The sequence below is a fragment of the Bison bison genome, unplaced genomic scaffold (genome assembly GCF_000754665.1).
Source record: "Bison bison bison isolate TAMUID 2011002044 unplaced genomic scaffold, Bison_UMD1.0 scf7180017864181, whole genome shotgun sequence".
Classification (NCBI taxonomy): Eukaryota; Metazoa; Chordata; class Mammalia; order Artiodactyla; family Bovidae; genus Bison; species Bison bison.
Window position 1 is genome coordinate 5889784 of NW_011494753.1, and position 12517 is coordinate 5902300.

Here is a 12517-nt window from a genome sequence, read left to right on the forward strand (position 1 = left end):
GTGCCCAATATGCTACTGGAGATAGTGGAGAAATAACTCCAGAAAGAATGAAGGGATGGAGCCAAAGCAAAAACAATACCCAGCTGTGGATGTGACTGGTGATAGAAGCAAGGTCCGATGCTGTAAAGAGCAATATTGCATAGAACCTGGAATGTCAGGTCCATGAATCAAGGCAAATTGGAAGTGGTCAAACAAAAGATGGCAAGAGTGAATGTCGACATTCTAGGAATCAGCAAACTAAATGGACTGGAATGGGTGAATTTAACTCAGATGACCATTATATCTACTACTGTGGGCAGGAATCCCTCAGAAGAAATGGAGTAGCCATCATGGTCAACAAAAGAGTCCGAAACAAAGTACTTGGATGCAATCTCAAAAATGACAGAATGATCTCTGTTCGTTTCCAAGGCAAACCATTCAATATCACAGCAATCCAAGTCTATGCCCCAACCAGTAACGCTGAAGAAGCTGAAGTTGAACGGTTCTATGAAGACCTACAAGACCTTTTAGAACTAACACCCAAAAAAGATGTCCTTTTCATTATAGGGGACTGGAATGCAAAAGTAGGAAGTCAAGAAACACCTGGAGTGACAGGCAAATTTGGCCTTGGAATACGGAATGAAGCAGGACAAAGACTAGTAGAGTTTTGCCAAGAAAATGCACTGGTCATAACAAACACCCTCTTCCAACAACATGAGAGAAGGCTCTACACATGGACATCACCAGATGGTCAACACCAAAATCAGATTGATTATTTTCTTTGCAGCCAAAGATGGAGAAGCTCTATACAGTCAGCCAAAACAAGACCAGGAGCTGACTGTGGCTCAGATCATGAACTCCTTATTACCAAATTCAGACTTAAATTGAAGAAAGTAGAGAAAACCACTAGACCATTCAGGTATGACCTAAATCAGATCCCTTATGATTATACAGTGGAAGTGAGAAATAGATTTAAGGGTCTAGATCTGATAGATAGAGTGCCTGATGAACTATGGAATGAGGTTCGTGACATTGTACAGGAGACAGGGATCAAGACCATCCCCATGGAAAAGAAATGCAAAAAAGCAAGATGGCTGTCTGGGGAGGCCTTACAAATAGCTGTGAAAAGAAGAGAAGCGAAAAGCAAAGGAGAAAAGTTTTCTTAGATGCTATTAAAAAACATTAAAAAAATTTTTTTAGGACCTACTGTATAGCACAGGGAACTAGACACGGTATCTTGCAATAACCTAAAATGGAAAAGGAACTTCCCTCAACAGCATTTCTGGACACAAACCTCATGGTTCTGAAAAGTCTCTCAGAAATTCAGTGCCTGGCATAGATGTTTTCACTATACACATGATATACATGACCATCCAATATTTACCCAATCCCATCAGTGTTCTCGCTGTCTTTTAAACAACCTTAAAGTTTTGGTGTTTCAGAGACTATAACATTTTAAAATAGAATTAGAATAGGAGAAACTGGTCAATAATGTTATTTTAACTTTAACCTCTGAAATTAACAGCTTTTAAACATTACAGAGAATGACTCCTTCGTGTATAATATTCTAATTGAATTGCAATAGCTCCAATACTGTGCATTTCAGCAGGAGACTTTTACAGAGGCATGGCACAAACTTATGGTATTTATAGGTTAAATCAAATATCTTAAATAGCCTAGGGAAGCAAGACATAAACTCTGAAGACTGAGCTGCTCTATTAATTAAGGAATAGGCAGTGAGAGAAAATCAGAGGATGGATTTCCTCTAGCTAAAATAACTAGATACTTTTTAATAGCTCTACATAGAAAACATGGTCTCTCATAACAAAAAGAGATTTTGTGAAAGTGCTAATTTTCTGTCAAATCATTTTTTCAGGTTAGAGAAAGATCAGCACTAGCTACTCCAAACCTGCAATATATACTTTATGATAAATAAGCCATTGACATTTTGTTTTAAATAAGTGTTTTTTCTTTGTTAAATCATGAGTTTTGAGTAAATATCATCCTTGAATTTCACGGATTCCACATTTCCTAACAGATACACTCCAGTGTCCATAAAACACTAAAAACCCATTTCTTTAAAGAGACATATTTAAACTCAGTAGAAGTGTAAACATTACTATGATCCATAAATCTAATTAATCTTTGGCTATGGCATCTCAAACTTTTAAAATTTTGTCTTTTTTTTTTAAGTCTTGAACCCTAAGGTAATTGTATACAATGTGTAGCAAAGATATGACAAAGCTGAATAATTTACTCAATATTTATGTGTTTGTATATATTAAATGCATTTAAATTAAAGCATACAGTTCATGGGGTCTCAAGGAGTTGGATACGACATAGTGACTGAACAACAACAACAAATTAAAGCAGGTTTATTTTATATTTATGCTGCATGCTAAGTTGCTTAGTCGTATCCGACTCTTTGCAACCGAGTGGACTATAGCCTGCCAGGCTCCTTTGTCCATGGGTTTCTGCAGGCAAGAATACTGGAGTGGGTTGCCATTTCCTTTTCCAGGGATCTTCCAGACTCAGGGATTGAAGCACGTCTCTTATGTCTTCTGCATTGGCAGGTGGGTTCTTTACCACCGGCACCAGTTTACCAATACATTTTAATACATCTGTTTTCTAGGTTTGGAGTTTTATGACAAGCAACCCCCCAGCCCTGGTAATTTAAAAGCTTTTGTTACTTAGGTGTTAAATTACTCTGTGTTAAGTACTGAGTGCTTCTTATGGAACTCAGCCTATTTCCATGTGAATAATCTGATTTAACTAAGAAATAGATCTGAGCCAGAGTGTCCCTCCTGGATCACAAACATTTGTATTAATATTTTATATTAAAATCTCCTATGTCAATAGCCTAAATAATACTTTGTTGTTGTTCAGTCGCTCAGTCGCGTCCAACTCTTTGTGACCCCATGGACTGCAGCATGCAGGCTTCCCTGTCCTTCACGATCTCCCAGGGTTTGCTCAAACTCATGTCCTTTGAGTCGATGATGCCATCCAACCATCTCATCCTCTGTCGCCCCCTTTGGTTCATTCGTAATGCTGAACTTTTTAAAAGTCTATGTGTTTCATGGGAGAGAAGCCAATCCACTAACTTCCAAAAATTTGTTGTACAGGATTAGCTGAACCATCCGTTGTTGCCAAACATGAAGATAGTTTGTTTAAGGATTTATTTCAAGACTACGAAAGATGGGTTCGTCCTGTGGAACACCTGAATGACAGAATAAAAATAAAGTTCGGCCTCGCAATATCTCAGTTAGTGGATGTGGTAGGTGTGCGCGTCATTATGTATTCGTTTCACACAGGTTTATGCAGAGTGTCTTGTGCACGCAAGCGCCGTGCCAGGCCACAGAGATAACGGGTGAATGAACACGGCCGTTGTCCTCAAGGAGCTCACCAGGGAAAAACAATGATTACACTGCAGACACAGGAATACTGTATGTTTATGTAATCTGGTAGAGTTTAGAAATCATTTTATCTCATTTGGTGATTAAAATAGGCCTATTCTTAATAAATTCGAAGTGATTAAATATTTTATATGGAAGTTTCTCCTTAAATGTGTTTTAAAAATATGACCAAAAGATCAAAATTTTAAAAGAAAAAATCCAAGAGTTAGAGTTGTAGATTTTTAGAACCAAAAAGGATCTCAACAGATTATTGCTTTAGTATCACACTTACAATGTTTCTGAGATCTTTTCATGTGAGATTTACCAGGAAGTAAATTCTCTTCATAAACTTGTTTTTGTTGTCAAGAGATTCTATTTTAAACTAAAAGGTTCACACTAATTTTCAATCTAGTTTCTTCTTGTTCTGATCATATTAATCAATAATTATTTCCCTGTTGTGTTCCCAGAATAGTTGACAAGTATTTGTGTGTGTGTATGTGTGTGTGTGTGTGTGTAACATAAGTGTGCCTTTATTTTCTGATTATAGAAGCAGTGCATGGTTTTTGGAAAGAGTTTTGAAAGTTCAAAAAAATACAAATAAGAAAACAAAAATTGACTGTAATTCTACCACCCAGAGGTGACCACTGGTCATGTTTGGTTGTATTTCTTGCCAGTTTTTTCTTTATGAGTACGTTATAAAATTGTGATATTATTTTAGATATAATTTTGATTACTACTTTTTCCCCTATTGTTATGTGATGAACATTTTTTATGTTAATACATAATCTTTAAATTAATTTTTAATGGCTATATTTAATTTATAATTTATTTTAAACATTCTTTTATAATAGCAGAAACTTTTGTAAAATTGTTCCCAATTTTTCCTATTATAAATGACAATGATGAATATATTTGTACATAATAAGCAAGGAAGGTGGTGAATCAAAAGATATACAGTTTTTGAAGTCTGTTGATTAATATAGGTCACCACATTCCTTCCAGAAAGATCAATCAATATGGATTCTGTGCTTGATCCTTTGCAGGGCAATCCAGGGAGATTTTAAATATAAATTAAAAATAGGGAAGTAGGATGTAGTTACTAGGACTTGCTTTCAACCTTTCTTTCCAGTTGGGATCGTTAGCATGTAAATGGAGTAAGGGTAGAACACTGCAGTACTAAAGCGTGATGTCACAGAAATCTGGCTATTCAGATCTTGGTGACTGAGACTATCAAAGAAGGCAGAGTGCTTGAGCTGGCCTTGTGCTAAGCATAGGATCTGGCACGCAGAGAAGAAAGAACTTTAATAACAAGGAACAGTATGATCACAGTGATTACGTAAGTGATGCTAAGCCTTTTTGTTGAGCGGTTCAGATCAGTGGTGTGACTGGACGGGAGAGGAGGTGGCGAGTGATACCTGGCTGCCACTGTGCCTTTGCTCCCGCCGTCGCTGTTTGGGGGACTTTCCTTCTCAGCACAAGCCATTTTTCCTGCAAGGCCAAATTCGTCTGTCAGACTCTGAAATCCAAACTTCTGAAGACAGTCTCTCCTCTGATCCAGTTACACTGACTGGCACTCATGTGCTGTCTCCTCACTAAGGCAGAGTGAGCCTTAGTCCTTGTGTCTCTTCTAACATGGTGTCTGGCACAGAGTAAATGCTGAGTGAATGAGAGATCTGATGGGTAACAGACATGGTAAAAGCAGAACTTTAGGAAGATTAATACAAATACATGGCTTTGAGGAGGGAAAGATTAGAAGCTTGAGAGGCAAGTTAGAAGACCACATATAAGAAGGAACAGGACTTGACCACTGAGTATGGGGGGAGGCGTCTGATTCTGAAGCCTGGATGGTTAGAAGGGTAACCAATTGGAAAGTAAAACCTAGTTGTGATGGAGGCAGGACAGAGAAGATGATGGATTTGCTTTTGCTATGAGGCCATCGTGGTGCATTCAAAAGAAAATGTTGGCGAGGCCCCTGGAAGGTCAAGTCTGGGTCTGAAGTGAGAGACAAGGCTGAGGATGTCATTTTGGAATTACTGGCCTAGGGGTGATTGTTAAAAGCTTTGAATTGGTGCGTTTTTAAAGCAGAGAGAGCAGGAGCCTGATCCTTCAAAAACATTCATAGAAAGTGGGTGGGTTAGCCAAGCAGAGAAGTTGAGGAAGGGTGGCCTCTTAAGAGAACAGCCCAGAAAATGTACAGTCATGGCAGTGGGAGGGTAGGGGGACTGTAGTGAAGGAAGATGAGGGCCAAGGGTCCTGGACATTGACACCAGAATTTCACTGAATTGCTTATCAGTAGGTTTATGTTCCTTTCCATCGCTGAAGTCTTTGCCCTGCAACCTTGTGGTCATGTTTAGTGGCTCTGGAAGTTTCCTCAGATTCCCGTTCCATTGTGTTCTCGCTCTCTTTTTAAAACCTCAGTGTTGGCTTGTTTGTTTTGATTTTATTTTTATGGTCAGGTTAAAATCAATCTACTAATCCTAAAACTTTTCTGCTTTGCTTATGAGTATTAACATTTCATTTATTTGTGGTTTCCTCCTGAGTGTCATCTTACACTTTTCTATCCTCAGTTGCATCCTCCACTGGGTTAAACACACGACAGATGCTCGAGAGACACTTGAGATTGAAATAAGCTATATCCCCTGAGTCAATGGCTACTTCCACATCTTTTGAGCCAGTTGTGAATTTATGGATTATTCTTTTATCTATGTTACTGTTGAAGATACTAAGTACTGACTAGGTCCTACCTCACAGCGTAAAATTGATGTGTGTTCACATTTTCTGGGGAAATGGTCTATAATTTTCATCAGAGTCTCACAGATGACCTACTGGCATGCAGCATGCCTATTATGTGTTTACCAAAACTCCCCTAATTTTTGATGCCTCTGTTTAGAACTTCTGCCTGAAAGGCATATTCTAATAGAGGGCTCAGCAGTTATTCTGGATGGTGTGTGACTTTGGGGTGGGCAGTAGAGCTGGTGGTGTAGGGTTTAAATTTGGGAGTTTTGAGTTCTAGAGTAGATTTTACCCACAAACTGGTGGTGTGATTTTAAGCAAGTTTCCATTGGGCCAGTTTCCACGTTTGCAAAATGAAGGGATTATGATAGAAAAAATCTCTAGTTCCTTTCCAGCGCTAGTATTTTAATCGAGGAAAATTGCTCTTTGGAAAACACACCATAAGCGGGATGGCCATGCTCTTTCCTAGGACCCATTCTCCATGTAGGGACTAACAGCTGCCTTTGTGCCTAGGGGTATGCTTTTTTCTGTCCTGCTCCTTTCTCCTAGGACCTTCATGTGTTGTTTGGATGGGATAGGCAATGGGGATACTCTAGTCACCTAAGCTATTTATACCCCATCCTGTTTCCCCAACTGTAGCGACTGCCTTGGCTTCTGTGGGTCTCTGTGCTCTGAGCATTGTATCCTATACAAGGTCCGTTTGTGGTTGATGACCATGATGATCTTTTAGTGGTGCAGTTGGCTCTATGACATTTCAGTAAAATTTAACGGAAGAGCTGCCACTTTAATTAGGCCTTGAAAATTCAGTGAAGGACTGGCATAAGCAAAGATGAGACAATAGGAAGGTCTAAGTGGCAAGGACCCCTGGTTCTCTAGAAAAGTCGGAGGTAAAAGCTTTATGAATTTAACATCCAAGTCTCTGACCTCCACACTTTTTCTACATAACAGCTCCATAGAGAGATTGACATTTGTGCCTTTGCAGAAGCAAATGACAAGTTATAGCCCCTCAAGAATGCATACACTGTATCTCACCAATTGTAGGATGTACATTTCCCCACGTTTTAGTACTTCTGAAATCAAGATGTCTTATAATTAACGACAGCTTACAATTCATTATCAGCCTTTTTCTTTCTTCCTTAGTGCTAAGTACATAAAATAATGCTGTGCTTCTTAGATTGCATCTTAGATTTAAGGAAATGTAGTCTTTGAGACTATTAACGTTAAATGGGAAAATGCCAATGGTGGCCTTTATGGCAGGTTATCTGAAATACAGAGTATGTTGGAAGGAATAATGTGAGATTAGGCTGGAAAAAAAGATCCTGCTTTTCTAGAGAACCGGACTGATGAACAGAATGTACTATTCTATAGAGAGGAGTGCTTATATAAAATCTGATAAAATTCTTAAAGAATTATCATTTCTGTAATTGAAATAATCAACCTTTTAAATTTTTTTATTTTATAGGATGAGAAAAATCAGTTAATGACAACCAATGTCTGGTTGAAACAGGTATGTATTGAATTTGAAGGGCCATGTAACTGTTAACTGGTGCCATTGTTATTACAGAGTTTGTAGCACAGAAGGGACATGAATATTTGGTCTCGGTGGACAAGCAGGAGGCAGAAAAGTGAGGTAGATGGAGTCTTGTATTCATGCAGTTAATACTGAGTGCCTAGCATTTGGCAGGCACTGTTCTGGGCACTGGGGAAGCAGCAGTGAACAAAACAGACAGAAGTCTAGCCCTCAAGGAACGTCATTCCAATGGGGGGCAGTGGGATAAATAGGAAGTTGTATAGTACTTTTCAAGCTGATAAGCTTGGAGAAAAATACTGAAAAGGCAGACAGGAAGTGTTGGGGACTGGACTTTTAAATTGGATGGCAGGAGAAGTGCCACTGAGAAGGTAAGATTTGAACAAAGACTTGAAGAAGAAGCAAGCCACGCAAGTATCTGGGGGAGGAGCGTCCAGCAGAGGGACACAAACGTGCAAAGGCCCTGAGGTTGGAAGGTGCCTGGTGTGTTGAGGGAGTAGCAAAGAAGCCAGCTGCTAGGGGTGAGTGGCCACGGGATGGGAGTGGGAGATGAGGTCAGTGAAGCTACCAGAGGCCGATGGGTACTCCTAGCATAGGTTATGAGTAGTGGCTTCTAGGCCACTGTAGGATTTTGGTTTTTACTCTGAATGAGATGGGAGCAGGCAAGAATGTAATGATTTATTTTTATTTTCATAGTCCCTTTTATATAAAGGAGTTTTTCTTTCTGTTTCTGGACCGTCATATGTGCCCAAGTGCTGTTGAGCGCTTCCCTTTGTTTGTTCTTTATTACCCCTGATTTTATTTATCTTTGATTGCACTGGGTCTTCATTACTGCGCACAGGCTTTCTCTAGTTGCAGAGAGCGGGGGCTACTCTTTGTTGCGGTGCACAGACCCATTGTCATGGCATCTCTTGTTGTGGAGCATGGGCTCTGGGGCACGGGGGCTTCAGTGGTTATGGTGCAGGGGTTTAGTTGCCCTGCAGAATATGGAATCTTCTCAGGCAGAGATGGAACCCATGTCCCCTGCATTGGTAGGTGGACTCTTAACCACTGGATTACCAGGGAAGTCCTGTCCCTGATTTTTAATACTTACTACCAGTTCTCTAGCCCCAAACTCTTTAAAGGCGTATGTGCTTTCCTTGGGGTGCAAGTCTTTACCTGATCACAGAATTATTACGATGCGGAGGTGGGATGGTGTGTTTAACTATGTGGAATGTGTCATAAATCTGTCTGCTCTTTGCATGGCCTAGTCCAGCTAAGTCAATGACAAAACGGCTAGAAAAGAGAATGTTTTCCTTGAACCTGGACCTTTGCCTGGCCTGGACCAGGCTGTAGCTCCTGGGTATGGTTAGCTGGTAGAAGAGGTGTCGAGCACAGCAATGAACACACCCAGCTCTGGTCCTCACCTGTCTCATGAGGGCCATAGTTACAGCCACCTCAAGAGGGGACAGGGCTGTCCCCCAGTGCCCATAAGAAGGATGTGGAGGTGAGTTTTCTCTGCTGGGAGTAGAGGGGACTTCGTGTCTAAAATATCTGAGTTTGGCAAAAAGAGTAGAGTTTTCACTGTTTTTGGCTATTGCTTTTATTGAAATTGATGCAGGTTTCTTTGTTTTAAAGGAGTGGATAGATGTGAAGTTAAGATGGAACCCTGATGACTACGGTGGAATAAAACTTATACGTGTCCCTTCAGACTCTCTCTGGACTCCAGATATCGTTTTGTTTGATAAGTAAGTTATAGTCAAAATACCATTTTATGTTTTCTTAAGAAAGAAGTCATATCACCATTAGGCACCAGTATTTTTTTTTATTCCCTTTGAACATTGTTTGCCTACGTAAAGTCCCATGACTTAATCTTGTGTTCTTTTGTTTCGTGAGCCTACAAATATGTTCTGTGGATTCTCTCCATTTTTCTTGTGAATTATTTTCTGATCATAAAAGTGTTCTTGGATTTTAAAAATTTGTAATCCATTTGGAAAGTCCAGGAAGGTATGAAGAAGTTGGGGGAAACATAGTCAGTCCCGTGAGCCCAGCACATGGAGCCAGCCACAGCTGCTGGCTTACCTGCACAGTGAACTTACTCTGCCTGGCAGTGCGCTCAGTGCCATGCGTGCTCTAGCCATCTGAGTCTCAAGATAACCTCACGAACTAGGGATGACTACATTTATGTGCCACATGAGAAAATGGAGGCCAAGGGTAGTTATGTTTTGTCTAAGATCACAGCTCACGTGTGGTGGTGGGGGTGGAGGTGTTCATAGTAAACCAGCCTGACATTCCTATTTACCTCCTATTTTCAAGCCTACATATTTGCTGACTGCCTTCCAGATTTTTTGGTATTATTTTTTTTAAATAGTTAAGGTCATACTTTATGTTTAAATGCGCATCCTTTTAATTTGCTTAGATGTTTAGATGTTTGCTTGATGTTTCAATAATTTTGAAAATTATGTTGTCATAATTTTCCCACAGTGAGGAATGTTGGGTTGATTATTAGCTCGTATTAATGAGTATTCTACCTAAATGTGTTTCAATTATGGTTTTTGACTTAGGGGAGAGGGTATTTCTGGATGCCAGTTTCATTTTTTTCTAGGACCAACCACTCCAGGACACTGGGGAATCTGTGCTCATCCTAATGTACTTTATGTTATTTGCAAAAAGGCATTGGCTTGAGGACAGAGCAAAGGCTGAGCAAAAATGTTTCTCACTTTTTAAACCTTTACCTCCATGCTTCTCAACATGGAAAGAGTGAACAGAGCTGCAAGGTAGCACGATGCAGCTTTCTGAAGCATCATTTTACTCGAAGTCACTGCAGTTTTATATTTAACATGGATATATTGCAGAGGAGTGTGCAAAAGCTACATGAATTTTAACATAGAGAACAATAAAGATAGCTCATGTTGGTGGTGGTGGTTCCCGCTAGACTTCTCCAGTGTGAGTTCACGTGGTAACAGACTTCGAGAGGGACAGCTGTTTTCCAGGGCTCTGCCCAGCTTGGGACTGTTGTTCTTTCCCCATGACTGTAGGAAGTGTCCAGTATCTGTCATGGAGGGGGACAATCACTGGAGGGAGTGGGTCTAGGAATATGGATTCAGGTTCTGGCTCTATGCATGTCCACTGTTATAAACAGCCTAGTTATATTTTGTGTGTGCATGCATGCTAAGTCGCTTCAGTCGTGTCTGACTCTTTGCGACCCCATGGACTGTAGCCCACCAGGCTCCCCTGTCCGTGAGATTTTCCAGGCAAGAATGCTGGAGTGGGTCACCATTTCCTTCCCCAGGGGAATCTTCCTGACCCAGAGCTCAAACCCGTGTCTCTTGCATCTCCTGCATTGGTTTTTTACCACTAGCGCCAATTACCTTTTGTATGTAATCAAAGTGAAATCATTTCAACTACATGAATCTCTAGATTCTGTAAATACAGATCTGTTGGTCCTGGAGTAGACATGGAAACAGTGGTTCAACTTCAGTAGAGTTAGATATTTAAGGACTCTAGATTCCCCTACATGTTGTAGGTATATCTCAAGTGTAATAATTTTAAGAATATTTCATGCTATAATGTAAGCTTTCTTATAGACATTAGGCTTGTAAAACATACGCCCGGGTTGTTCACTCTCTGCCTTGTTACTGTGTGTGTGTGTATTTCAGTGCAGATGGACGTTTTGAAGGGGCCAGTACCAAAACCGTCGTCAGGTACGACGGCAAGGTGACCTGGACTCCACCGGCAAACTACAAAAGTTCATGTACCATCGACGTCACATTTTTCCCATTTGATCTCCAAAACTGTTCCATGAAATTTGGTTCTTGGACTTACGATGGATCACAGGTTGATATAATTTTGGAGGACCAAGATGTAGACAAGAGAGATTTTTTTGATAATGGAGAATGGGAAATTGTCAGCGCAACAGGGAGCAAAGGAAACAGAACCGACAGCTGTTGCTGGTATCCTTACATCACTTACTCATTTGTAATTAAGCGTCTGCCTCTCTTTTATACCTTGTTCCTCATTATACCCTGTATTGGGCTCTCATTTTTAACTGTACTTGTCTTCTATCTTCCTTCAAATGAAGGTGAAAAGATCTGTCTCTGCACTTCAGTACTTGTGTCTCTGACTGTCTTCCTTCTCGTTATTGAAGAGATCATACCCTCATCTTCCAAAGTCATACCTCTGATTGGAGAGTACCTGGTGTTCACGATGATTTTTGTGACACTGTCTATCATGGTCACTGTCTTTGCTATCAACATTCATCACCGTTCTTCCTCAACGCACGACGCTATGGCTCCGTGGGTCCGCAAGATATTTCTTCACAAGCTACCGAAACTGCTTTGCATGCGAAGTCACGTAGACAGGTACTTCAGTCAGAAGGAGGAAGCTCGGAGCAGCCGTGGACCCAGATCTTCTAGAAACGCCCTGGAAGCTGCACTGGATTCCGTTCGCTATATCACAAGACATGTCATGAAGGAGACCGATGTCCGTGAGGTCTGTGACCACATGTATTTACAAATCCATGTCTGTTTTGATTCGAAGTCAGGCCCCTGGCATGACCCTTAAGACTAAGTATAGATTGAGGGCCAGAGATATTTACAGACTGTTTTGTAAAAGACTGTTACTAAAATTTCAGTGAAAACATCTGCAACATGTGGCATATACACAAATCTCACATCTCCTTTCCCCCATCCACATCTTGGATGACTTTTTTTATTGGAGGATAATTACTTTACAATATTGTGCTGGTTTCTGCCATATATCAACATGAATCAGCCGCAGGTACACATATGTCCCCTCCCTCTTGAACCTCCCTCCCGTCTCCCACCCCATCCCACCCCTCCAGGTTGTCACGGAGCACTGGGCTGAGCTCCCGGTGTCACACGGCAGATTCCCACTGGCTCTCTAT

General features: G+C 40.6%; 1 protein-coding gene across 1 annotated transcript in view; it reads left to right on the top strand.

The window, feature by feature from the left end:
• CHRNA5 (cholinergic receptor, nicotinic, alpha 5 (neuronal)) overlaps positions 1 to 12517 on the top strand; it is a 31390-nt gene that overhangs the window by 14400 nt on the left and 4473 nt on the right. Inside the window, exons 2-5 of the mRNA XM_010843288.1 lie at positions 3102 to 3253; positions 7567 to 7611; positions 9250 to 9359; positions 11271 to 12102. Coding sequence (XP_010841590.1) covers positions 3102 to 3253; positions 7567 to 7611; positions 9250 to 9359; positions 11271 to 12102 — 1139 coding nt within the window. The remainder of the gene's footprint in view (positions 1 to 3101; positions 3254 to 7566; positions 7612 to 9249; positions 9360 to 11270; positions 12103 to 12517) is intronic.